This window comes from Bufo gargarizans, chromosome 2 (genome assembly GCF_014858855.1).
Source record: "Bufo gargarizans isolate SCDJY-AF-19 chromosome 2, ASM1485885v1, whole genome shotgun sequence".
Taxonomy (NCBI): Eukaryota; Metazoa; Chordata; class Amphibia; order Anura; family Bufonidae; genus Bufo; species Bufo gargarizans.
This window is the reverse complement of record NC_058081.1, coordinates 559,364,511-559,390,871: the sequence shown is the minus strand read 5'-3', so window position 1 is coordinate 559,390,871 and position 26,361 is coordinate 559,364,511. Positions and strand designations below refer to the sequence as shown.

At 48.3% G+C, this 26,361-nt stretch overlaps 1 protein-coding gene across 4 annotated transcripts in view; it reads left to right on the top strand.

Moving 5' to 3' along the window:
• LOC122928619 (AP-2 complex subunit alpha-1) overlaps positions 1 to 26,361 on the top strand; it is a 74,643-nt gene that overhangs the window by 45,123 nt on the left and 3,159 nt on the right. For 3 of the 4 annotated variants that reach the window (XM_044281628.1, XM_044281630.1, XM_044281631.1), the window contains exons 13-22: positions 344 to 575; positions 1,195 to 1,359; positions 7,814 to 7,971; positions 11,670 to 11,735; positions 14,570 to 14,652; positions 14,769 to 14,858; positions 17,095 to 17,218; positions 17,296 to 17,412; positions 18,168 to 18,237; positions 25,036 to 25,170. In XM_044281628.1, the coding sequence (XP_044137563.1) occupies positions 344 to 575; positions 1,195 to 1,359; positions 7,814 to 7,971; positions 11,670 to 11,735; positions 14,570 to 14,652; positions 14,769 to 14,858; positions 17,095 to 17,218; positions 17,296 to 17,412; positions 18,168 to 18,237; positions 25,036 to 25,170 (1,240 nt within the window). The remainder of the gene's footprint in view (positions 1 to 343; positions 576 to 1,194; positions 1,360 to 7,813; positions 7,972 to 11,669; positions 11,736 to 14,569; positions 14,653 to 14,768; positions 14,859 to 17,094; positions 17,219 to 17,295; positions 17,413 to 18,167; positions 18,238 to 25,035; positions 25,171 to 26,361) is intronic. The other variant, XM_044281629.1, reaches the window with a different exon arrangement.

Here is a 26,361-nt window from a genome sequence, read left to right as displayed (position 1 = left end):
TCCATAAAATTATAAAATGCGGAATTGAATGGTATCGAGTATTGCAATACTTTTTTATGGTATCGAAACCGAATCAAAATTTTGGTATCGAAACAACCCTACTGTTCACTAATGGGGATGCGAGGCATGGACACCCACTAATAACACAATTTGATCCCCTCCAGAAGCCCATTTAATTTGTGTACATGATTGATGGCTGTTAAGCAGGTTATGCCCCAGACCAGTGCTTTTACTGTGAGCCCATTGGTTTTCCCCTTTTTACCAGTCCATAGCTATATGTAACTCTTGTCTTTTGCTTAGTGGATTTTATTGTAATTTTATTTATTTTTTGTTTTATTTGCAGCCCTCTGGTGCAGTTCAACCTCCTGCACTCTAAATTCCATCTGTGCAGCGTATCGACCCGTGCCCTTCTACTGTCCACTTATATAAAGTTCATCAACCTCTTCCCTGAAACAAAACCCACTATCCAAGATGTTCTGCGCTCCGATAGCCAAATTAGAAATGCAGACGTGGAGCTCCAGCAGAGGGCAGTAGAGTACCTTAAGCTCAGCTCTATTGCAAGCACAGACGTCCTGGTAAGAGATTTATTTGGCAAATTTCCAATTTAAATTGATGAAGAAAGTCCAAACATGTGCATCATGCTGGCAAATTTGTCATAGATGTGGGGTTTCAGATGCTTATGTACACGTGCAGTAGGAAAGGATCTGGATGATGTTTATAGTTCACAATCGCTGCTCAAGAAAGATGTCTTGTGTTTTGTATTAGGAACTATTCACACGTCCGCATTTGCGGACAAGAATAGGACATGAAGGAAGAAACCGGCACTCCTTTGTACTGCAATTATATCAGGTTTATTCGCCACTCATAGAAGAGAATACCTCTGAGTGGCGAATAAACCTGATATAATTGCAGTACAAAGGAGTGCCGGTTTGATCATTCAAGCATCCGGAGTGACATCCGCTATACGCGCACCTATACCTTCACGCAGTGCCGCCGACTAGTCGTAACCAAGAATAGGACATGTTTTTTGTTTTGTTTTTCGGGAACGGAAGTGCGGATCCGCAATTCCGCATCCGAGCAGTACATCGTGTGGCCCTATAAAAATGAATGGGTCCAGAATTGCGGACGTGTGAATGGAGTCTTAGAGTGAGTCATGGTTTCTATTTTTATCTTCATTTTTTTTTTTTTAATAAGGCTACAGTGCTGGAAGAGATGCCCCCTTTCCCTGAAAGAGAGTCTTCTATCCTGGCCAAGCTTAAGAAGAAGAAGGGACCTGGTGCTGTCAACGAGTTAGAAGAAGGGAAGAAGGACCAGAATGCTGAAATTAACGGTGGAGTGGAAGCCACACCAAGTACTGCAGTAAGATCTCATACATTTCATTCAGAGAAGCAGCATGACTGCTTCCGATTCTGCAGAGAATCCATGTTCTCCACAAATTTCCCTCACTTTGTTCGTAGAGTGAGTAGACTCCCCCCCCCCCCCCCCCCCCCCCCCCCTTTTTGAATAGTAAAAATAAAAATTCACACTTCTCCTAGAGGGCGCCACCTCACTTCTTAATGCTGGTGGCGCGCCCATGGATATCAGCCTGCATTATGCTGCCAACCATCTTTCTGGGCAGGTTCGCCTTATAAAACGCACTGACTCTTCTTCCCCCCCCCCCCCCCCCCGTCATAAAAAGCGAAAAATACGGGGTCTACCTGCCTGACTTCACTTGATTGATCTGTCTCTGCCTATCTATCAATACCCTAGTGTCAGTCAAGCCTGGTGGGGAGAAGCCAGAGGGGAGCCTCCCAGCAGCCACCTGTGTCACTATATTTCCCTACTATAGGGCTGTATTGCTAATGCTGTGTTCTGATCTGACTCATCTCCTATAGTGAGGGTAATCTTTTTTTCTCGCTAGTATCATTGGGGGACACAGACCGTGGTATAGCTGCTTGCTGCCACTAGGAGGTGACACTAGGCTAAGAAGTGATAACTCCTCCCCCGCAGGCTATACCCCCTCCAGCCTGGAGAGAGCATATCAGTTTTTAGCTTAGTGTCGTAGGAGGCAGACCTCCCTGCTTTTGCAGGGCGGCTTACCTTTATTTTATCTTTTTCCTCTTTTAGGTTGGGGAAACAGAGTCGCCTAGCCACTCTGTCTACCCCGGGAGCAAGGCCGGTGTCGGAATCCCTCACCGCTCGCCCTCCCCAAGAAACGAAAGTGGACCAGGGCAGCCCAGCTCCCCTGCTTCCCGCCAGCCAAGGGGGTCACCTGAATCCCGCGAGACCCTCCGCCATTCCAGTCTCCTGCCACTTCGTGTGCCAGCGGCTGAAGAGGTGACCCTGCTGGTACTCTGAGAAAGGGTGAAGAGAAGAGGATGAAGATGGGGTGAGTAGTCCGTATTGGGTAAGTACCTCGGCCCTTCCCCTCCCCCTTCTCCCTTCCCCCCCGGTCACCTCATCATAAGATGGAGGACCTTTTTCCTCAGGTGGGCCATTCATGGTGAGGGCCCCACATTACCTCAGCCCCAATGTAGGTTTGGGCTTCTGTCCATACGGGGGGCCTGGGTTCTCCTCAGATTCTGGTCCAGTTGTACGGCCTGCGGGGTGAGCTCCCGCGGCCGATGTTCAGCCAGGGCACTTACAGAGCGCCGCTCCGGTCACTCCACTCCTGGCCGGCTATTCGTTTGGCCGGCGCCAAAAATTTAGCCCCCGGCTCCACTTCGGGCCTACCGGGATTCAGCCCGTGCAGTTGTTTTAGCGGCACGGGATGGGTTCCCGCAGCGAGAGTGGACACTCCCCCTCCAAATCAGTGGGCAGACATCGGCGGTTGCTCTTCAGGCCCCGCTGTGGTAACCGGCCGGCAGTACCGCCCGGTCGGCTGTGCGCCGAACTTTATGTCCCGGCTTTTGCGGCCTACTAGGCCGCAACTTTCATTCCAGTTATGGAGGGGGCGGGTTCGTCCTTTTGGCGCGGATTCTCCCCGACTAGCTGTCGCTCCTCCCCCAGGTGCCCCGCTGAGCTCCGCATCTGGTCCTCTGAGCTGGGTTAACCCTTTGTGGCAAGTCGTTTGTTTGCAGCCGGCACTGCATTATCTGAGTGTCCCCTTTCTGCAGGCCAATTACCTTAGATTAGGAAGTTAACCCTAACCCCTTCCTGCCGGCATGTCCACCCTGGTGGTGGGGTATGGGGCTGGGCCCATGTCCTATCTGGACAGGGCAGGATTGCTCACAGTTTCCCATTCCGCCCTCCGGGGCTGTTTAGTTGAGAATGCACACATGAAGAATTCCCAGACCACCTTCTGGGTCGTCTGGTGTATAGGCCACCACAGGTGAAATCCAGGGGAGCACATCTGAGGGATTCCCAATCCGCCATACGGGCCGTTTGGTTGATAATGCTCCACCTGCACAAATACAGGGGAGCACATCTGAAGGATTCCCAATCCGCCCGCTGAGGCCGTTTGGTTGATAATGCTCCACCTGCACAAATGCAGGGGAGCACATCTGCAGGATTCCCAATCCGCCCGTTGGGCTGTTTGGTTGATATTGCTCCACCTGCACACATACAGGGGAGCACATCTGGAGGATTCCCAATCCGCCCGCTGGGGCCGTTTGGTTGATAATACTCCACCTACAAAAATACAGGGGAGCGCATCTGAAGGATTCCCAATCCGCCCTACGGGGTCGTTTGGTTGATTAATGCTCCACCTGCACAAATCCAGGGGAGCACATCTGAGGATTCCCAATCCGCCCGCTGAGGCCGTTGGTTGATAATACTCCACCTGCACGGATCCGGGGGAGCACATCTGAAGGATTCCCAATCCGCCCTACGGGGCCGTTTGGTTGATAATGCTCCACCTGCACGGATCCGGGGGGAACACAGATGCAGGATTCCCAATCCGCCCTACGGGGCCGTTTGGTTGATAATGCTCCACCTGCACAAGCCAGGGGAACACAGCTGCTGGATTCCCAATCCACCCTCTTGGGTCATTTGGTTGTTAATCCACATGCGCAATCCAAAGGAGGACCTCTGGCAGTTCCCAATCCACCCTCCTGGATTGTGGGTCGATTGAGTACCGCCCACACAATCCTGTGAGCGGTCAGGTAGGGATGCCGATTCCACCTCCTGGGTGTTTTGATGGTTATATCACCGCTGTCACAGCCTGCAACTGCCATGGCTGGATGCTAAGAGGTAGAGCTGCGCACGAGCAGGACATTCCTCCTCGGTCTCCTCCGCACCTCCATCCTTCCTCATTAGGGTGATATTCAGAACCCTCCCTTCTGACAGGGGTTGGTTCTGAGGGAACAGGGAACAGTTCTGCGGACTCTGATATGAACCTTCTAGACTGCATCCATGCTACCGGCAGTACTGATTGTCTGCATTGCCCCTTCCTTAGGCGGCATTTGCTTTGCTACTGGATACAGTACTTACCCTTTGTATTCCCTCCTTCCACAGGTGGACTGACGGCACTTGCACTGGTCAGTGCCAGCCATTTGCGTCTCCCCTTTCGGTTGTTGACGGATTGCTGTTCCACTGGGTACAGTACTGGCGTTATGCATTAGCCTCTCTTATAGGAGGCGTTATGGCTTTATCGCGGGTGGCAATGTTTGCTGTAAGTATTACCACCTTGCTTAGGTGGAGGAATTCTCTACCCACCGGGAACGGGACTATTCGTATGCATTATCCTCTTCGATAGGGGTGTAATTCTCTGCCATAGGGGTCAATTCCTACTGGGTGCATTACCCCCTGCCATAGGTTAGGTACTGGCGCTAACCTCAGGATACAGTACTCCCTATATATTTTTCTCCCCTTCATAGGTGGAGTGGTTGCACTTCCATTGAGGGTAGTGCTTACTGTACGCGTTACCCCCTCCAGGGAGGGGGTTGTTACACTACCGTTGGATGCGGTTCTGTTTATCTCCCTACCTTCCTTCCTTGACGGAGGGTTGCGCTACCACTGAATACTAGTCAACAGTCGTGGCATTACCCCCTTCTACATCTTACGGGAAATCTCTGAGCATCTATGCATGCTTTAATTCAACTAAGCCTCCGCACTAGATGCCGTGGCTTCCTTCACGGGTGGGCCGCGGCAACAGTCGTTGCCATTGGTGCCTGGTACTCTTCATCTAGAGGTATATGGATACTGGGACTGCTCCCATACTGTATCCTCCCGTCTCTTCTGGTACTGGTGGTTGGCGCAGATAGGTCGTTCCTTGTTCTCTTAAGGGAGTCGCTCAGCAGCTCTTCAGGTGCCCTAGATTCCCATCCCTATGGGCCTCCACCGTTCAGGTCGGTCAGAACTTGGTCCTCTACAGCGTGTGGGTGCACGCCATTATACAAATGTTGGGATTACGACCCAGCGAGCCCAAGGTTGCACTGACTCTGTATTCTGGGCCACCACTCTTCCTCATTAGGTGAGGGTGTTTTGCTGGCATTCTGCATTGACTACTACAGCGTGTTCTCTAAGTCAGGATGGCCGAGTGGTCTAATGTGCCAGACTCAAGAGTTAATCTCTTCCGTGTATGGGTGTTCGGGTCTCCAAATGGAGGCGTGGGTTCAAATCCCACTTCTGACAAAAAAAAAAAAAAAGCAAGGGTAGTTCTCACAAGGGCCGGAGATCGAACTCATGGCAGTGGGTCATCCCCCTCAGATAGGGGTTCTACCCTGACACTGCTTCGGCGGTTGCTCTGGTTTTGCCCGCTTTTTAGATGGAATGCCTCAGAATGGCTCTGGTTGACTGAGTTAGCTTGGTTCCATGCTACTTCTGGGTGTCCTTAGGCCTCTCCCTCAGTTTTACGCTGGGAGGAGCAGGCGGTAGCTATTACTGTACAAAGGGTATTTGCATCTCCACTACATGCTAGGGTTCCTACTGAACATTCCTATTGCACAGTTCCTTCGTCAGACAGCGGTTTCTTCCGACTCTGGGATTGGTATCCTGTACGGTGTGGCATCCTCCTCAGCTGGAGTGTGGCCTTTGCGTTACTCTGGCAGCTTCCTTTGTATGGGCTCCTCCTCAAGGGTGTATTTCATTACCAAGAGATCTGTACAGTGCCAGTCCCTGATGGCAATGGGCTTGCCCTGACCTCTCATTGGTCTTCATTACTGTTAACTGTCCGTTGCTCTGACGACTATTGTTCTTGTGTCGTCAACTCGGGTTTTGCATTGGCGTCAGTGCCATAGCTATCAGCACCTTACTTGGGCGTGCTCGACTGGGTAGCTTAGTCCCGGTGGCACTCGTCTACCACTACGGTGATACTGGCCGTCAGATATGTTTACTTGGTCCCTGTGGCACTCGTCTACCACTACAGTGATTCCTTCCTTCAGTTATGGTTACTTCTGTGTCACATCAAGCGATGGTGGTCATTCCTTTCACTGCTCCTTCCGGGGGTGGACTACGGTCCCCCCAAGCCAGGCTGAGCGGGTGACTGTCTCACCTTGTCACCACTGGTAGGGATTTCGTTCCTTGAACGGAACACCCCTATTTTTCTTTCCTGTCCTTCCTCTAGCTGGACTGCTGACCACCTTTTCCCTTCGGTCTCCTCGACCGGTGGCATTGGGTTGTATAGCTATGGAATCCGGGATCTATTTTTTTCCACGGAGAGTATTCTCTTATCTTGGTCTCTGCCCGGAAGTCAATATATGTCAATTATGGTTTTTTTTTTTCCATTACCGGTTTCTTTTAACCAGAGGAGGATCCTGCGGACCTGGATTTTGGTTCCGCTCCCACAGTTGTGGTCTACAACCGACTTCGCCCCGACGATCGGTAGATCGCTGGGGGCGTTTCAGGAACAAACAAGCCCCCCCTCTGGGACTTCTTCTTCTTCTTCTTTTTGTACGTCCATTTGTCCTTTGTCATTTGCATCAGGCAGTGCTCCGCCAGAATTTTCTTTCTGGCGGAAGGTCACCGCTTTTCGGGTCTTCTCGGACATGGTTTTTCTCTTCTTTCTCCCTCGTATTTTAAGGGGCGGGCTCTCCATCAGCCATCTATTTTGGCCTCGGAGTTTTGCTGGTCCATATCTGGCGCGTTGGCGCGTTCCGCTGTATGTGTTTTCTGCCTGATTTTCTTGGAGGTCCTTGTCATAGCTGGCGTCTTCCAACGGGATGCTTTTTTTTTTTCCTGGGATGTCTGCCTGTCGGTTGCTTCCTAGCGGAGTGATGGCCTGGCCGTCCAGCGGTCGTCATTTCTCGGGTTCATCTACTCCAGACATCGCTTCTAGAGGGCAGCGTCTTGGTCTTCCGGCAAGTTCTCCGAGTTTTTCGGGGGTCTTTCCTAGCCATCATCTGTTGCTGCTCCAGGCAGCAAGATCTTGCAGGCGGCAGCGGATGCCGCATCCTCGAGGGCGTTTTTTCCCCAGGGGCGTGTGATTTTTTTCCCTCCCCGTGGACTGCTTTAGGACGTCCCACGGTCTGTGTCCCCCAATGATACTAGCGAGAAAACGAGATTTTTGTGAACTCACCTGTAAAATCTCTTTCTCGCGTAGTTCATTGGGGGACACAGCTCCCAGCCAGTGTTCTGTTTGCCGCACATATTGGCGGTTTGTGGGCCAGTATGGTCCTCAGTTCTGGTGCATTCCGACTGATGTTTGTCAGTTGTGGGTTGTGTACTGTATTTTCATTATTGATTTTTTTCTCCTACTCCTATTGCTTGGGCACAAACTGATATGCTCTCTCCAGGCTGGAGGGGGTATAGCCTGCGGGGGAGGAGTTATCACTTCTTAGCCTAGTGTCGCCTCCTAGTGGCAGCAAGCAGCTATACCACGGTCTGTGTCCCCCAATGAACTACGCGAGAAAGAGATTTTACAGGTGAGTTCACAAAAATCTCGTTGTTTTTACAGTCTACTCCTTCACCATCTGCTGATCTCCTGAATTTGAGGAGTGCCCCTGTCACAGGATCAGCAGCACCAAGTGCTGGCAATCTCCTGGTGGATGTGTTTTCAGATACACAGTCTGCCACTGCCTCGCTAGCTCCTGGTGCTGAGGACAACTTTCTCAGGTAGGAAAAAAAAATTTTGGGCCCTATGGGGAAGTTCACATCACGTCTGTTCAGTCAGAAGAACAGGGGGAAAAAATTCCAGGAGGATCCTGTTAAAATCGATCCTGTGCATCAGTTATACACAATTGGCATCTGTTTGAGCCATTTCCATTTGAGATCTGTTTTTCAGACCAGACACTCCAGGTGTTCTGAAACTACAGCTCCCAGAGTACTCCACTTTTGTGGCAGTTAGAGGAACAGCCAAGCATGTTTGCTTGCTGGGTGTTGTAGTTTCACATCAGCTGGAGTGCGAAAGGTTGCAGGACCTTTTTTTTCCCATCTAAAATAAGGGATCTCAGATGGATATAGCTCAAATGGTTGCCAAATGTGCGTAATTGATGCACAGGATCCGTTTTTTTTTTTTTTTTTTTTTTACAGGATACATTTTTTTTTTTTTCTGTTCTTCTGACGGATCAGCAGAACGGAAAATGAAACGGAAATGTGAACTCTGCCTCAGGGCTCATGCACACGACCGTTGTTTTGATGTCTGTTTTTCACGGATCCGTTTTTCCGTATCGGAGGGGTTTTTTTCTGTCTGATTTTAAGTTCTTCCATTCGGTTATCGCACAAAACATATCCATATGGTTTCTGTATCTTGATCATTTTTTGTGGATCGCATACAGAAACAGTAACTTATTAATCACCAAACACATGAGCAATATGTGCTGGGCATAGCATTTCTACAGTATGGAACCACGAAGTACGGGTGATATACAGATGTGTTCCGTGTGCGCCCGTGTTTTTTTTTTTTTTTTTTTTTTGTGCAAACCCATTGACTTGAATGGGGCCTCGGACTGTGATTTGCGAACAATAATAGGACGTGCGCTACTTTTTTGCAGAACGGCCATGCGCACAAACGGAATGCACACCGAGTAACTTCTGTATTTTGTACAGTCCCATTGAAGTGAATGGTTCCGTATACGGTCCGCAAAAGAACGGAAGCCCAAATAAAATACGTTTGTGCGCATGAACCCTTAGTCTGTTTTTATATAAAGTGCAAACGGGGCTAGAATGAAAAATTAACTACTTATAGCCGTCTTCAAATGCTAAACTTGTCTGTACTGTATATTGAAAACTAACGCTCATCATGGAAGTAGAAAATGCCATCCGTCTTCTTTTTTCCTGAGGAAAGCCAATTTGCATACATTTGCTAGGGAGCACTGCCTGTAAGGCTTCCCCACCTCCAGTACCTTCCAAGAACTAGTCTGTATCTTGAAAGCTTCTACTGGCAGTGCTATGTTATATATCCATGCACTACATCAGGGATGGCCAACCTGAGGCTCTCCAGCTGTTGCAAAACTACAACTTCCATCATGCCCGGACAGTCTACAGCTTTCAGCCTACAGCAGGGCATGGTTGGAGTTGTAGTTTTACAACAGCTGGAGGGCCGCAGGTTGGCCATACCTGCACTACATGTTGTGTGTATGCTGCTGTTCTGTCTGTCGACTGTCTAATTGCATGTCAGTTTCTTGTCTTTTTTTTTTTTTTTCTGTCTTGCTGCTGGGATTGTTTCTTGTCTGTCTGTCTTGCTGTGCCTGCCTGTGATTGGATGTACAGTGACTTGGAGCCGCCCTCTGAGAGTCCCTTGTCTTTGTTGGTCGATGCAGCCCAACCTTCAGAGTAAGGGCTGATTTAGTAACTGTTACAGCATGTTGGTTACTTTTCATCAGTATATCAACAGGTTTTTTTTTTTTTTTTTTTTATTTAACTGCACTTTGTGAAAGTTGGTTTAGTCCGAATTATCGGAATTACATATTCTTTGAACAAGCTTAAAGGTTATTGAAAACTCTTATTGATTGACATATATTTTGGGGTAAAAACATTTTATTAAACATTTTGCATGATTTCTGCAGCCGGTTCACAGTACATAGCAGCTGCAGAAAGCAGTGACTGTCAGGTGGCTCAGCCTCCATTCCCTCTCTGACTTCTGAATGAACGTGTAAGCCAGGGGTCAGCAACCTTCGGCACTCCAGATGTTGTGAAACTACATGTCCCGTTATGCACACTTGCTTGGCTTTTCTCTAAACTCCCACACAAGTGGAAGGAGCATGCTGGGAGTTGCAGTTTCAAAACAGCTGGCGTGCCGAAGGTTGCTAATCCCTGGTCTAAGCCCTGGTTATTAGCACGTGAAATTTTATTGAGCTTGAATCGATTTAAAAGCTCATTCAAGAGGTGCTGGAGACCAAGTAGTAAGATTTTTTTTAGCCAATCTGACAGATTTATCAGAGTGATAAAAAAATAAATAAAAAATTAGGCCAATTTCACATGAGTGTATTCAATGTTAGAAATAATCTGTGTATCTGAGGTTTTTCCCATCCTGAATGCTGCTCTTATGACAAGGACCCATGCCATGATGCTGTGTGTTCCTGCATGAACTCTGATTCACTCTGATGGCAATATGGGACTACAAACCATTAGAGTTAAGATCATGCAGGAACACACAGCATTATATATCATAATGCCGTGGGTCCATGTCACAGGAGCAGCATTCAGGATGGGAAACCACACAGAGCTTATTTCTCGCACTGAATACACTCATGTGAAGTTGTCAGATTTTTTGCAGTCTGGGAAAAATAGTCCCTTTTGTTCTCATTTATGATGCGGTGAGCTCCTGCCCGACCACGCGTCTGCTGTACTGTACTCGCATAATTGAGATTGGGGGAAAAAAAAAAAACACCTACTTCATGCTACCCTCTATGAAGGCAGCACAAAGTATGACAGGTTCCTTTTAAGGGGTTGTCGGAGACTGCAAACTAATGTCCATGGGGCCAGACAGTGTAAAAGTAAAAATAAGTCACTTCTGTGACAGCTGCCAGCCAGCCAGTCAGTGTCCTTAGTGGTGGCCTGTGCTGGAATGGCACATAACTGCTAATTGGCTAGCTGCAGTGACCTGCATCATACATGTAGATGGCATGTCAGAGTTCCAGTCCGGCACTGGGCGGTGAACACTTTGAGCAGGTTAGCGTTTTTGTGTTCCTTTTCCCAGTCTCTCGATAACCCCTTCAAACCTCGGGGTTCAGATTGCTGAATCTCTCCATGGGTATGCGATGGTGGGTATTGAGAACATGTATCGTAGAAGGGTTTATATCAGTTATGGGGAACCTTTTACAAACTGAGTTACCAAACTGTAACTCAAAACCCACATATTTATCGCAAAGTGCCAACATGGCAATTTACCTCAACAATACAGTCCAATATAGTATATCTTCCATGTACTATAATAGCCTCCCTACATTCAGCGCGCTGTTTGTTATGTCCATAGTGCGCCCTGCGCTGATGAATGGCAGGAAAGGTCTAAGGCATATTGGTACACCATAGACTTTATCCTGGGTGCGGGTGCCCAGAGAGAAGGCCACAGGTTCTCCACCACTGGATTATATTGTTGATTTATAATAGGATATATACTAATGTGTTTTGCTTCCATGTTACATGCTGCATTCAGTATGACAACCCATTTATATTGAACACATAGCATAAAGGTTTCTTCCTTCAGCTGCCCTTTTCTGTTACATAGTGCTTTTTTCCTTAATTCTTGTGGTCTATTAATGTTGAGACTAACGCTTTTGGCGTCTCTAACAAACACATTTAAATTTTTTTTTTCCTGTTTTGGTTGCGTCCTCGACTTTTCCATTCTCTTTCCTCTCCCTCCTCACTTTCAGCTCTGGCTCTGCTGTGTCCGAGGATCCTGCTTTACCTATCGCTGAGGCTGATGAGCTGCTAAACAAGTAAGACAGGCATGTGTACTCCTGTGTGTGTCATAGCCTTGTAGATACCCCTGTCCTTCCACCTTCTGAACGTGTGTCATGTTCATAGTGTGTTAATAGGCTGTGTTTTCACATATGTTTATCCAAGCATCGCCTCAGAGCCAAAATGGTTAGGAAATATCCCGAGCTGTTTTCTTGTCTGCTGGTATGACATGGGTGCACAAACTCTGTTGTAGTTCCATGTTATCCATGCACCATATGCTTCCGTATTCCAACACACGCTCCAGTGCTTCCTCCTGTTTTGCATAATGTACATGATACTTGAGTCCCTTTTTATAAGGGGGGTTTTCCGACCAGAGACATTTATCACAGGCTGTTCCATAAATGTCTGACAGGTAGGGACCACCCCCTGTTGGGGAGCTAGAATCCGTAGGGGACCATGCATGCATGTTTATGGTGAAGTCGGGGGAGATACATATTGGTCAAATAACAGTTTATGGCTGCCTTTTACAGAAACATCAAAGCAAGCCTCCAAGTAGACTAGAATGGAGGGAGGTGTGACTGTGAATCTCTGCCCCGATGGGGTATGGATGCTAAGGGTGGTTCAGGGTGACTGTAGGGTGTCAAGCCCCTTTATTTTGGAAATAGATGAATCCCAGAGATGATTTAGGTGAAGCACGTCTATGTCCCCACTGCAAAAGCTCCTGACCTATAAATAAAACTGACTGCCATGACATCCGTCACCCATTGAGTTTAATGGCATCCGATAAACATATACATCATGCGGACATATACTGGCCAGACGAGCCAAAAGGACAGTCCTTTAGTGTCTTTCTAAATAATGAAACCCTGTGCACATGTTCACAGTGTACGTCTGGGGTTTACCCAGCATACTTGCTAAACGTGGGTCAGAAACGCAGTGTGAACCCAGCCTAAGATGCACAGTTTGGATTAGGCTACTTTCACACTCGCGTTTGGTGCGGATCCGTCATGGATTTTCACAGACGGATCCGTTCAGATAATACAACCGCATGCATCCGCTCAGAACGGATCCGTTTGTATTATCTTTAACATTGCCAAGACGTCTTGAACACCATTGAAAGTCAATAGAGGACGGATCCGTTTTCTATTGTGTCATAGAAAACGGATCCGTCCCTATTGACTTATATTGTGTGTCCGAACGGATCCGTTTGGCTCAGTTTCGTCAGACGGACAGCAAAATGCTGCAGGCTGCGTTTTGGTGTCCGCCTCCAAAGCGGAATGGTGACTGAACGGAGGCAAACTGATGCATTCTGAGCGGATCCGTATCCATTCAGAATGCATTAGGGCAAAACTGATCAGTTTTGGACTGCTTGTGAGAGCCCCTGACGGATCTCAGAAACTGAAAGCCAAAATGCCAGTGTGAAAGTAGCCTTAATTTGCAGTGCACATGGACACTGGAAGTCCAGTATGTTAGTTACATTACTGTGCCACTGACTGTGATCATCTCTAACCAGAAGCATGACTAACAGCCTGGCCGGGAGCTGATTTTCTCATGTCGCCCATTAATCTTCATGTTTGATCTCTCCTTTAGGCCGAATGCACACGGCCGTTGTTCATGTCCGTGGAACCGTGGCCTGGATTTCTGCTGAGTGCAGGAGCGCACGGCGTCATGGGTTGCTATGACGCAGTGCGCTCCCTGCTGCCGCCGCAGTACAATAATACACTGGTATAGATCATACCAGTGTATTACTGTACTGTGGCGGCAGCAGGGAGCGCACGGCGTCATAGCAACCCATGACGCCGTGCGCTCCTGCACTCAGCAGGAATCCAGGCCGCGGTTCCACAGACCGCTCACGGCCATGAACAACGGCCGTGTGCATTCGGCCTTATCTGCATGGATGAGGATTACTGTGCTTCTGTTGTGTACAGTCACTGGGGATATCCTTTACAGTTTTGGTTAATTTATTATTTCTATTTTTTTGCGCCTTTTAGTCTTCTTTCACATTAGCGTTGGGATTGTCCTGTAGGCTGTTCCGGCAGGACACACGTGCCGCCAGGAGTCCGCTCTGGCCCCATTCACTACAATAGGGACAGGTGGGAGATGCGGCTGCAGCACGGCAAACATGCCAAGAGGCGGCCGGACAAAAACTGCAGCGTGCCGAACAAGCTAACGCTAATGTTAAAGAAGCCTTAGAAGAAAATCCTCATGGTTGAACCTTGTGTGGCTGTGTTCCTTCATGTGACCTTTAGATGGCAGCGTTTATTTTTGCATGTATTTATTTCAAGTGTAGATTCTTCCTCTTCCAGTCTCCTGAAGCATGCGTTATGCTACTTTCACACTAGTGTTTTTGCTGAATCCGGCAGGGCTCAGCAAAAACGCTTCCGTTACTGATAATACAACCATCTGCATCTGTTATGAACGGATCCGGTTGCATTATCTTTAACATTTCTTTAACATAGCCAAAACTGATCTGTTTTGAACTTAACTGAAAGTCAATGGAGGACGGATCCGTTTTCAATTGTGGCAGACAAAACGCATCCATCCCCATTAACTTGCATTGGGGTCATGACTGTTCCATTTTGCTCTGCATCCCAGGGCGGAAAGCAAACTACAACATGTTGCGGTTTGCTCTCCAGTCTGGGAACGCAACTAAACAGAACGCAATGCATTATGAAGCATTCTGTTCAATTCAGTTTTGTCCCCATTGACAATGAATGAGGACAAAACTGAAGCGTTTTTTTCCCCGGTATTGAGCCTCTATGACGGAACTCAATACCAGAAAACTTTAACGCTAGTGTGAAAGTATCCTAATAAATCAAATAATAAACCCCTTCTTTTTTTTTTTTTTTTTTTTTCTTCATGGGGTTTTTAGATTTGTGTGCAAGAATAATGGAGTTCTATTTGAGAACCAGCTTTTGCAGATTGGGGTGAAGTCTGAATTCCGCCAGAACCTGGGTAAGTAACATTAATGGAATCTTAACATCCACCATTGCCTTTCCAATTAAGGCCGGCTTTGCTCGCTTCTGTTGCCTCTTATATATCCATTGACTGTATTTTTCTCTTTGCTCTAGGTCGTATGTATCTGTTCTATGGTAATAAAACTTCAGTGCAGTTCCAGAGCTTTACTCCCACTGTGTCATATCCAGGTGACCTGCAGAATCATATCCTTTACTCAAGAATTCTGGGTGACTGATATGCTCAGTTAGACCTGCTGTCGTCACTAATGTTTAAATGAGTGCGTTTATTGATCTTTTGAGACTTTATGTTCATGGAAGCTACTGCTGCTTTTTTTCAGCCCACGGCAGGGTCAGTTTGCTTTTATATTGTCCCTAATCCTATAGAAGCCTGTACAAGCTGTAAATGTGCATAAAATTTCTTCGCTTATGGACTAACACTGTGTTCCCTCTAGATGATGATGGTTTATCTAAGACTGCCTTCACACAGCCATGTACAGTCCACAAAATGCAGACCGCGTGAACACCATATTTCCCAGACCAACCGCGGCTCATGTAAGCCGAACTCACTTCACCCTAGTGATCTACAGGGAGTGCAGAATTATTAGGCAAATGAGTATTTTGACCACATCATCCTCTTTATGCATGTTGTCTTACTCCAATCTGTATAGGCTCGAAAGCCTACTACCAATTAAGCATATTAGGTGATGTGCATCTCTGTAATGAGAAGGGGTGTGGTCTAATGACATCAACACCCTATATCAGGTGTGCATAATTATTAGGCAACTTCCTTTCCTTTGGCAAAATGGGTCAAAAGAAGGACTTGACAGGCTCATAAAAGTCAGAAATAGTGAGATATCTTGCAGAGGGATGCAGCACTCTTAAAATTGCAAAGCTTCTGAAGCGTGATCATCGAACAATCAAGCGTTTCATTCAAAATGGTCAACAGGGTCGCAAGAAGCGTGTGGAAAAACCAAGGCGCAAAATAACTGCCCATGAACTGAGAAAAGTCAAGCGTGCAGCTGCCAAGATGCCACTTGCCACCAGTTTGGCCATATTTCAGAGCTGCAACATCACTGGAGTGCCCAAAAGCACAAGGTGTGCAATACTCAGAGACATGGCCATGGTAAGAAAGGCTGAAAGTCGACCACCACTGAACAAGACACACAAGCTGAAACGTCAAGACTGGGCCAAGAAATATCTCAAGACTGATTTTTCTAAGGTTTTATGGACTGATGAAATGAGAGTGAGTCTGGATGGGCCAGGTGGCTGGATTGGTAAAGGGCATAGAGCTCCAGTCCGACTCAGACGCCAGCAAGGTGGAGGTGGAGTACTGGTTTGGGCTGGTATCATCAAAGATGAGCTTGTGGGGCCTTTTTGGGTTGAGGATGGAGTCAAGCTCAACTCCCAGTCCTACTGCCAGTTTCTGGAAGACACCTTCTTCAAGCAGTGGTACAGGAAGAAGTCTGCATCCTTCAAGAAAAACATGATTTTCATGCAGGACAATGCTCCATCACCCGCGTCCAAGTACTCCACAGCTTGGCTGGCAAGAAAGGGTATAAAAGAAGAAAATCTAATGACATGGCCTCCTTGTTCACCTGATCTGAACACCATTGAGAACCTGTGGTCCATCATCAAATGTGAGATTTACAAGGAGGGAAAACAGTACACCTCTCTGAACAGTGTCTGGGAGGCTGTGGTTGCTGCTGCACGCAATGTTGATGGTGAACAGATCAAAACACTGACAGAATCCATGGATGGCTGGCTTTTGAGTGTCCTTGCAAAGAAAGGTGGCTATATTGGTCACTGATTTGTTTTTGTTTTGTTTTTGAATGTCAGAAATGTATATTTGTGAATGTTGAGATGTTATATTGGTTTCACTGGTAAAAATAAATAATTGAAATGGGTATATATTTGTTTTTTTGTTAAGTTGCCTAATAATTATGCACAGTAATAGTCACCTGCACACACAGATATCCCCCTAAAATAGCTAAAACTAAAAACTACTTCCAAAAATATTCAGCTTTGATATTAATGAGTTTTTTGGGTTCATTGAGAACATGGTTGTTGTTCAATAATAAAATTAATCCTCAAAAATACAACTCGCCTAATAATTCTGCACTCCCTGTATGATGCTGCGAGTTTCATCCCAACTGCCAGTCTACTGTCCCATTCTCACACCATTATGTGAGTACAGGCCAATAGACCCACAGCATCATTGATCACTATGATGCAGTGAGTTTGGGAAATGTAGGCCTCATGTGGACCGCACACGGCCATGTGAATGGAGAATTTCCTTGGAGAGACTGCATACATCACCTGTAGCGAGGAAGTAAAAAATGTTCTATACTGTGCTGGAACCACAGGCAGAGTTGGGACATGACCAGTGTACCAGGAGAATACCATGTATTATTGTGTAGTCATCCTTAACATCCAGCATTACAGCTTAATATTCAGACCAAACCAGTTGACCCTATGGTGGAAGGAGGGGCACAAGTACAGCAGGTGTTGAACATTGAATGCTTGACAGACTTTGATGATGCCCCTCTTATTAATATTAAGTTCAGGTACTGCATTCACAATTTGCATTTTCTAATACTTTTCTACTGGCGAATACTTTAATGTTGTCATCTGTCACTTTCAGATATGGAGGAACATTACAAAACATCACATTGAAACTACCGATTACCGTTAACAAGTTCTTTCAATCTACTGAGATGCCGTCCCAGGACTTCTTCCAGCGCTGGAAACAGCTTAGCTTGTAATTGAATCTATCATTTTACATGAATGCATTGGAAATACATTTTAATATAAACATAAAACCTTAGAGGACATTTACCTGTTTGGATGGCTAATTATATCTGTAATTGAGCAACTGTATACAGTGTTTGGTCCAGTGCAGAAAATATGGTCTATGCTGTATCCTGCATAGACTCATCAGTTTATGTTCAGTGTATGTCTGACCTCTGATACCCCCTCCAATTAGGAGAATGAAGCCCTGCACCCCTTTTTAGATTTTGCCTACTCTCGACCACCTTGCTGTGCAGGGGACCTCAGAATGCCAAATTCACTTGAAGGGGGATGGTTGCAGTTCCCTGCACAACGGGGCCCCAAAAGTGATGGAGGGCGCACTGTGCATGCGCAGCCACCCTCTATTCATTTTCTATGGGGCCACCGAAAATAGCTTCATTCACATCACCGTTCAGCCTTTCCTTTTGGAGCAGGAAAACGGAAAAGACGGATTTGGCACATAACTGAGCCCAACAGAACCTTCGGACCCCATAGACGATAAAGGGGTCCGTTAGGTTTCCTCTCGGAAGATGATTTTGGAGCAGAGACAAAAGTAATGCATGCAGGACTTTAGTCTCCACTTCAAAAATTATAGTCTATAGGGTCCGTAGGTCCCGTTCGGCCCAGTTATGTGCCGAATCCGTCCTTTCCGTTTTCCTGCTCCGAGAACGGAAAGGCTGAACGGTTATGTGAACAAAGTCCTAACAATACTATCCACATTTCCAGACCACAACAAGAAGCGCAGAAGATTTTTAAAGCCAACCATCCCATGGATTCTGAAGTGACGAAAGCAAAGGTCAGTTCCATTCTGGTGTATTTACCCCCTCTCAGCTTGTTTCTTATAGAGCATTGGTGTAGCTAAAGTGTGGACTTCAATATATTTTGCACTTAAGGGTACTTTCACACTTGCGTTTTTCTTTTCCGGCATAGAGTTCCGTCATAGGGGCTCTATACCGGAAAATAACTGATCAGGCATATCTCCATGCATTCTGAATGGAGAGTAATCCGTTCAGTTTGCATCAGGATGTCTTCAGTTCAGTCGTTTTGACTGATCAGGCAAAAGAGAAAACCGTAGCATGCTACGGTTTTATCTCCGGCGAAAAAAACTGAAGACTTGCCTGAATGCCGGATCCGGCATTTTTTTCCATAGGAATGTATTAGTGCCGGATCCGGCATTCAAAATACCGGAACGCCGGATCCGTCCTTCCGGTCTGCGCATGCGCAGACCTTTAAAAATGAGAAGAAGAAAAAACGGATCCGTTTTGCCTGATTACACCGGAAAAACGGATCCGGTATTGCAATGCATTTTCCTGACTGATCAGGCATTTTTCTGACTGATCAGGATCCTGATCAGTCTGAAAAATGCCTGATCAGTCAGACAAAATGACATCCGTTTGCATACAATGGAACTGCCTGCCGGAATCAAACAACGCAAGTGTGAAAGTACCCTAAGCTGTTCATACTTGGCAACACTGTATTATTATTAAAGGGGTTCTGCACTTTGTTTAAACTGATGATCTATCCTCTTCAGCATCTGACCGGCGGGGGTCCAACACCCGGAACCCCCGCCGATCAGCTGTTTGAGAAGGCAGCGGCGCTCCAGCAGCACCGCGGCCTTCTCACTGTTTACCGCCAGCCCAGTAATGTCACGACTAGTATCAACTGGCCTGGGCGCAGCTAAGCTCCATTTAACTTAAATAGTGAGAAGGCCGCGGCGCTGCTGATCAGCGCCGGTCAAATGCTGATCTATCCAGAGGATAGATCATCAGTTTAAACAAGGTGCAGAACCCCTTTAATGATGGTGTATTTCATTTGGTAATGGGTAATGTCAGCTTACATCTGAACTGTGTGGAAAATGATGATGATTTCTCGTGCATGGCATTGGGGGACACAGCACCATGGGTATATGTCCAACTACCACTAGGAGGCACTAGACACAAAAAGTGTTGGCTCCTCCCAGGTGGGCTATACCCTCTCCACAGGCACGAGGCTATTCAGTTTTAGTCTAGTGTCCGTAGGAGGCAGACCTGTCCTGCTTTTTTGCAGGTTCTGCTGTTTATTTTTATTCTTTTTCTTTTTTTCTCTCTTCCGCAGGTCGGTTTTTTCCACCGTTATACCTGCTGCAGGCTGGGGCTCCATCGTGTTCCACTTTAGTTGCCCCCCCTGCGGGCGCGTACTTCGGTACCATCGCCGGTCACCCAGTCCCCACGGACTGCATCCGCAGTGGCTTGCCGGCATTCCCACGGTTCCCGTGTTGAGTCTGCCGAAGGGGTGACCGTGCTGCGCCCGAAGACAACGGATGGTGAGTATACTCCCCTGTCCCTGTGTCCCTGTCCCAGGGTTAGGTTCCCTTCTGTGGCCAGGGGGATGGGATCCACCTTAGCTGGGGGTCCTGGGGAGCCTCTTCTTTCCTCCTAGCCAACCCCCCCCCCCCCCTCCTCCTGGGGGGGTTTATATTCATGGTTTTTCCTCCCTTCTTTTTCCCCCTCGGTTGGTCTTTTCTCTCCTCCCTGGCCACACAGTCTCTCCCTGGCTTCCCCGCTACTTTAGTCCCCGGCTTCTGCCGGGACTAGGCCTCATCTTCTATGGCCTGTCCCCGGCTCCCAGGTGCTCCGTTTGCCCTGATCTGCCTATCCCCAGGTGTCGCTTCTCCCCCCCTACCCTACTCACCTATTTTTATGGTCCGGTGGGCCCTCTGTCGGCCGCGGTTTCCCCCGCCCCCCTTGCTCCATTCCCGGCCGCATCATAAATCGAGGCCCCGGCTTTTGGGCCTGCTAGGCCGCAATCTTCCCGGCCCCTCCCCCTTGCTTCCCGGGCTTTTCTGAGCCCCGCCCGGCCCTCGGGAGGAGCTATCTCCTCTCCCTTTCCTGGGCTAACGTGTTTTTTCTGTTGGAGGGGGTGGTTAACCCCTCGATTGTTTCATGTCCCCTGCAGCCCTACTGACCACCTCTTTTTAGGGAACAAGCTGCTGCTGCTGCACCTCTTTGGGGGACCACTGCGTCCGGGTCAGGATAGACAGCCTCTGCTGGCTGCTTTTTGAGCATCTCTTCCCCCAACAGCTCCTCGGTCGCCACGTGTTTTCACGTGCGTCCGCTGTCTACAATGGCTGCCATGTGGTCAGCCTGTCCCTGCTGGTGTGCAGTACCTCTTCCCAGATCCCATTGTTTTCCCTGAACAATCTTTTTGTGTAGGTTCCCCATGAATGGGTCCCTCCGTGTCAATGCCATGGGAACCTTGGCCGACTCTCCCTAGCAGTGTCGCTGGCACGCTACCAACCCAAATTGCGGCCACCTCTGCCCTCCAGGGTCCTCCCTGCAGATGGGGCATACTCAGTTAGGGGTACCTGCACCCGGGTTCGGCGAGGGGTAGCTCACAGTACACCCTCGGGTGGTCTCAACGGGGTCCCACCCCTCCTCGGCATCCTCGGATCCCCCCCAGGACAGGCCTGAGGCTGGTGACGAATCCTTCCTGTCACCCCATCCGTTGCCTCTGGGGACACCTCTGCACCGATTCCCTCGGAACAGAGCCTCTGGGAGGTCAAGACTACGTGCACAGAGGAACCTCTCCTACCTAAACAGGGTTGGTATCACCTCTAGTGGATTTTCGGATGGTGCTCCCCTGACCGCACAGGTATTCAACCGCACAGGTAAGGCAGCCGTCCCCGTGTTTAGCATACTGAGTCACCTACCCGGTGTCTGATACGTACGCCTTCTCCTTAACAGGGGGGTTCCTGCACCACTGCCATAGGCTGTCCCTGACAAGCCTTCCTGGTTCCCCTATACCAGGGGTTATCCCCTACACATTTGAGAGTGTTTCCGTGGGGTCCCCATCCTGGTGTTGGTGTTCGCCACTCTACCTCATTACTGGGAGTTCCTGTTCTGGGCAAGCGGTTAGCTCGGCTATCGCCTCCTGTAGGTTGGTGAGTTCAGAGCAATTGTACAGCCGCCTTGCCCCTTTGCTTAGGTAGTGTACCTACAGAAGCCATTACTCCTGGCTGGCTCTATGGTGTTCCATACAGCACTATTTCTCCCTTCCGGGTGAGATATACAGGCCGCTTCAATTGCCGTTGCAATTGCACCTGTCTGTTCCCAGCCACTTTGCTCCTGTCATAGGTGGAGTACCTACACCATCTCCTGATGCTGTAGCCGATTCCCCTGGCTGGCGCTATGGTGTTCCATGCGACACTATTTCTCCCTTCCTGGGAGAGATACAGGCTGCCTTTGATTGCCGCTGCAATTGCGCCTGTCTGTTCCCAGCCAATTTGCTCCCTTCACAGGTAGAGTACCTACGCCATCTCCGGTGCTGTAGCCGATACCCCTGGCGGGCTCTGTTGTGTTCCATGCGGCAACATTTCTCCCTACGGGCGGAATGTAGAGGCCACTTTCAATTGCCTTAGAATTGCCCCTGTCCGGTTCAGTTACCTGTCTGTTCCCTGCCGCCTTGATCCCTTAACAGGTGGAGTACCTGAGCCATCTCCGGATGCGGTAGCCGTTCCTCCTGTCCGGCTTTATGGTGTTCCATGTGGCATTTTCTTTCCTTACAGGACGAGATATTGAGGCCTCCTCCAATTGCCGTGGCCATTGCACCTACCTCATCATAGTGTGCACCAAACGGCCATCTTACTCCCTTCATGGGTAGAGTCCCTGAACCGTCTCCGATGCTGCAGCCGTTCAACCTGTCTGGCTTCTAGGGTGTACTATGCGGCCCTGTTTCTGTTGCCATTGCACCTACCTGATTGTGGTGTGCACCTGTCTTGTTCTTTGTGGTACCGTGCGGCCCTACTGGGTTCCATTCTTAACGCGGTTGCTGTTGCACCTCTCTGGGTCTAGGGTGCACCATGCGGCCACATTGCTTCGATCTTAAATGTAGTTCCTCTAACACAGCCATATTTCTACTTTACAGGTTGTGTACCTGTACCCTCCGAATGCTGTCTCATTCCCAGATGCTGTGGCTATGTTTCCACTCTCCTTAGTTGGCAACATGCAGCCACTTTACCCATATTTTAGGCGTGTGTTTGTAGTACCCCAAGTGCTGGGCCCTGTGGTGCGGTCTGTAGCTCAGACAGTTTCTGTATTACTGGGTGTTTTCTGCCCACGAGTTCTAATCTGTGCTGCGGTTGTTGGTTCCATCCATTTGGTTCTTCCATACATCTGCCACTCCTTTACTGTCGCGCTCATTGGTCTCCTTGTACCTCTCAAGGCACTGTCTGTACAGGCCCCCTTCGTTCAGCATGTGCATGGTTACCATGTCTGGCAGGTGTGGGCCAGCCCAACCCCCACCTTATCGGTCCACTGCTACTTCTGGTAGCTCCAGTATATGACCGATCTGTCTGATCCGGCGGGTGGTCCTCATTCAACCACGCTCCCTACTCCGTGGCCAGGTGGTTGTTGGCCTTTGTGCTGTAGTTGCTCTTGCCTTCTCTTTACGGTACTACGGTATGCTGTGCTCCGCGTTACCCCATGTTATAGGGGAGTTCTCGCGTTGTTTCCTAATTGCTGAGCGGCCCATTCCTGGTGAAGTACAAGGATCTCCACTGGATCTTCTACCTTGTTTGGACACGTAGCTGGTGGCATCGGCCGCGGTTGCGGTTTTCTGTCATCGTTGGATGTCTGCCACACGGAATCCTTCTGGGTCCACGGTTTTTATCATTGCTGGACGTCCTCCCTGACGGGTCAAGGACAGGACCTCTGAGCGCCACACACACCTGTCTGAATTTTCAGCTGATTGCTCTGGTATCGGACAGGGCCCCGTAGTTCCTTCTGGGTCCAGGTGTTTTCGGTATTCCCTTGTATTTTCTGCTTAGTTGTGCTACATGGCGAAGGGGCAGTCCTCTTGGACCTTGCCGTCGTCTGCACCTGTCTGGTACTTTCTCCCCCCTGGAAGTTTTCTGTATGCCGGTCGCAGCTGGTTTCTACATTTCTATGTAGGCTACCCCGGTTTTTTCATGGCGACTTCTGCATTCCTTATGCATATGGATGTCTGTCGTTTTGTGGTACACCCCGAGCTGCTGTACTTGCCCTCTCTGGGACAATGTTTAAGGTTTGCTGGTCAATATTCTTGGTACGGCTAGTTGTCCATGGCCAATGCCCCTTCCCCTATGGTGGTTTCTTTTCGCCTTTCCTGGATATTCTGGCTTGCGTTGTCTTCTGGTGGTTCAGCTCCTGGTTCCTTGTGAGCCCATACTGGGTACTCCTTTCGGGAGTCCCTGTTCATTTGAGGTCCTCTTTGGATTTGTCTCTTTTTTTCCATCCTCCCACGTCAAGTACCTGGTATTGAGTGGTTTAGTGCTGCGGTTTGCAGTTCCACCGTATGGTCTCCTTCGGGAGGGACCTCCTCCTGTTGTAGGACCTTTCCTCTTTAGGTTTTTTGGAGTGCTCTCCTTCTACTCCCATGTCTCTCAGTCCAGTGTGTCCTGCCGAGGTTGCCTGGCCTGTATTTGGCTTCTTTTTTCCATGATACTTCACATGCCCAGAGTTTCCTCTGGTCTTACGCTTCACGGTGATATCTTGTTTTCGGAGGCTTGTGCCTCGTCTCCTGTTTTTGGGGACGCAGGAGCTATCGTTCTTTTCCTGGTTTTTTACCTACAACCCCCTCCTTCTCCAGGGTTGGCGGTTTCCTCTAGCAGCCTTGGGTTTTCACCTACACCTTTTCACCTACATGGGGCGCTTAGCTTCTTTCCTGGCCTTGCGGTGAGGGGAGTCCCCTCCCTTCACATGTGAGCCTTGCTATGGCTTCCCCCACTCGTTTGGTTTTCAGTGCTTCCCTGTTTCGTTTCTCCCCTGGCCTTTCAGGGGATGGCCACAGGTTTTTTGGGTCTGAGACAATGTAGAGCGTTGGGTAGTTTCACCACACGGTGCTGTCCTAATTTTTTCTCCAGCCCTTGGCTGCGCTCTGTTTCCTTTTGCCACCTTCTTGCATTTGGGATTTTCTTCCAGTCATTTGTCCTGGGGTGCTGGCAGTCTTCCCTGCTTCTTCTGAGGTTTCTTCCTTGTTATGGAACCTCTTGCCCATCTCGTGTTTTTTCCCGTTGGGTCACATGGTTCTCCTGCACCTGTATGCCCAACCGGTGGCGCGTCTCTTCTTTTCCCTCCCTCAGGGACTGCTTTGGGACGTCCCATGGTGCTGTGTCCCCCAATGCCATGCACGAGAAAATTGGATTTTTTGTACTCACCGTAAAATCCTTTTCTCGTAGTAGGCATTGGGGGACACAGATCCCACCCTATGTTTTTTCTTCCGCTTCTCCGGGCTGGTCTCTTGATCTTTCCCGGTACGGGAGTTGTTGGTTCCTTGCTTTTCTTCTCTCTCCTACTGCTTTTGGTACAAACTGAATAGCCTCGTGCCTGTGGAGAGGGTATAGCCCACCTGGGAGGAGCCAACACTTTTTGTGTCTAGTGCCTCCTAGTGGTAGTTGGACATATACCCATGGTGCTGTGTCCCCCAATGCCTACTACGAGAAAAGGATTTTACGGTGAGTACAAAAAATCCAATTTTTCCTACACCCCATGACACTGACAAATGTCCTAAACTACTGACATGATCTATATGGTTCCATTCTGGAGTCATATAATTTTTTTTTTTTATCTTGCTTTGTTAGTTATTGGGCTTTGGCACTGCACTGCTAGAAAACGTGGATCCTAATCCAGACAACTATGTGGGTGCTGGCATAATCCAGACAAAGTCTGTACATGTTGGATGTTTGCTGCGCTTAGAACCCAATATCCAAGCTCAGGTAAGTTGAGTTACATGCAGCAAACTTTATTATGAGCAAATGCAATGTGACGGCTGCTGATGCCAAGCTTTGAGCATCCCTGGTCTGGGTGCTGTAATAAATAAGTACAGTTTATCTATGTGATTCAATGCTTAAGTATGGGAATTATAAACAGCCCCTTTAATAACACTATTGAGACCATGTCCGTTTGTGCAGTGGATATACCGATGCGGAAAATACATACGATCATGTGCATGAGTCCTGATATTGTTTTCTGCCTACTTGTTAAATGTCTGTAGATTATAAGAAAATCCCTAAGTGTCCTCTTGCTTGGACCCCTTGAGATCACCTGAGGGGAAACCTGCAGCAAGTGTGCAATTTTCCAACAATGCTGCCACAGGTGAAAGTAGGCACTACGCTGTGGTCATTCAAAACAATGGGCTGTCTATGTAATGTAGGAGAGGTTCTCCAGAGTGGACAGTAACCACTGTCCACTCTGACGTGGAGATGAGCATCTAGAATAGGAGATCCCCAATAATAAAATTTCTCGCCCATATTCATTGGGGGACACAGAAAACCATGGGTATAGCTACGTCCTCTAGGAGGCGTTGACACTAGTAAAAGCTGTTAGCTCCTCCCCTGGCAGCTATACCCCGTCCAGCCTGTAGAGAGAGCTTTAGTTTTTTTCTAGTGTCAATAGGAGGCAAGACCTCCCTGATGGTGGTTCAGTGGACCCACCCACACAGTATTGTTGTTCGACCACAGTTGTGGCTGTTGCTGGTTAGAACCCCGTTGGGTCCTTTGGCATGGTTGGTGTTCCACGTTTTTTTCTTTGGTTGACTTGCTTCTCCTACTGCTTGTACACAAACTGAAGCTCTCTCTCCAGGCTGGAGGGGGTATAGCTGCCAGGGGAGGAGCTAACAGCTTTTACTAGTGTCAACGCCTCCTAGAGGACATGGCTATACCCACGGTTCCTGTGTCCCCCAATGAAGAGCGAGAAAGATTTTACTGGTAAGTTTTACAAAAATCTCATTTTCCTATTAGTTTCTATTCTAGACAACATGAAGGGACTGTGTAGACACAAAAGTTAGGACCCTCTTCTGTTAGCTAGAGAAGAGCATCACCTATACATTCTAATGGGTATTCTGTTCCTCTAGCCGATTGTCCCTATATCATCTGGTTACTAATGGGCGTTTTATCACTTGCATGCAT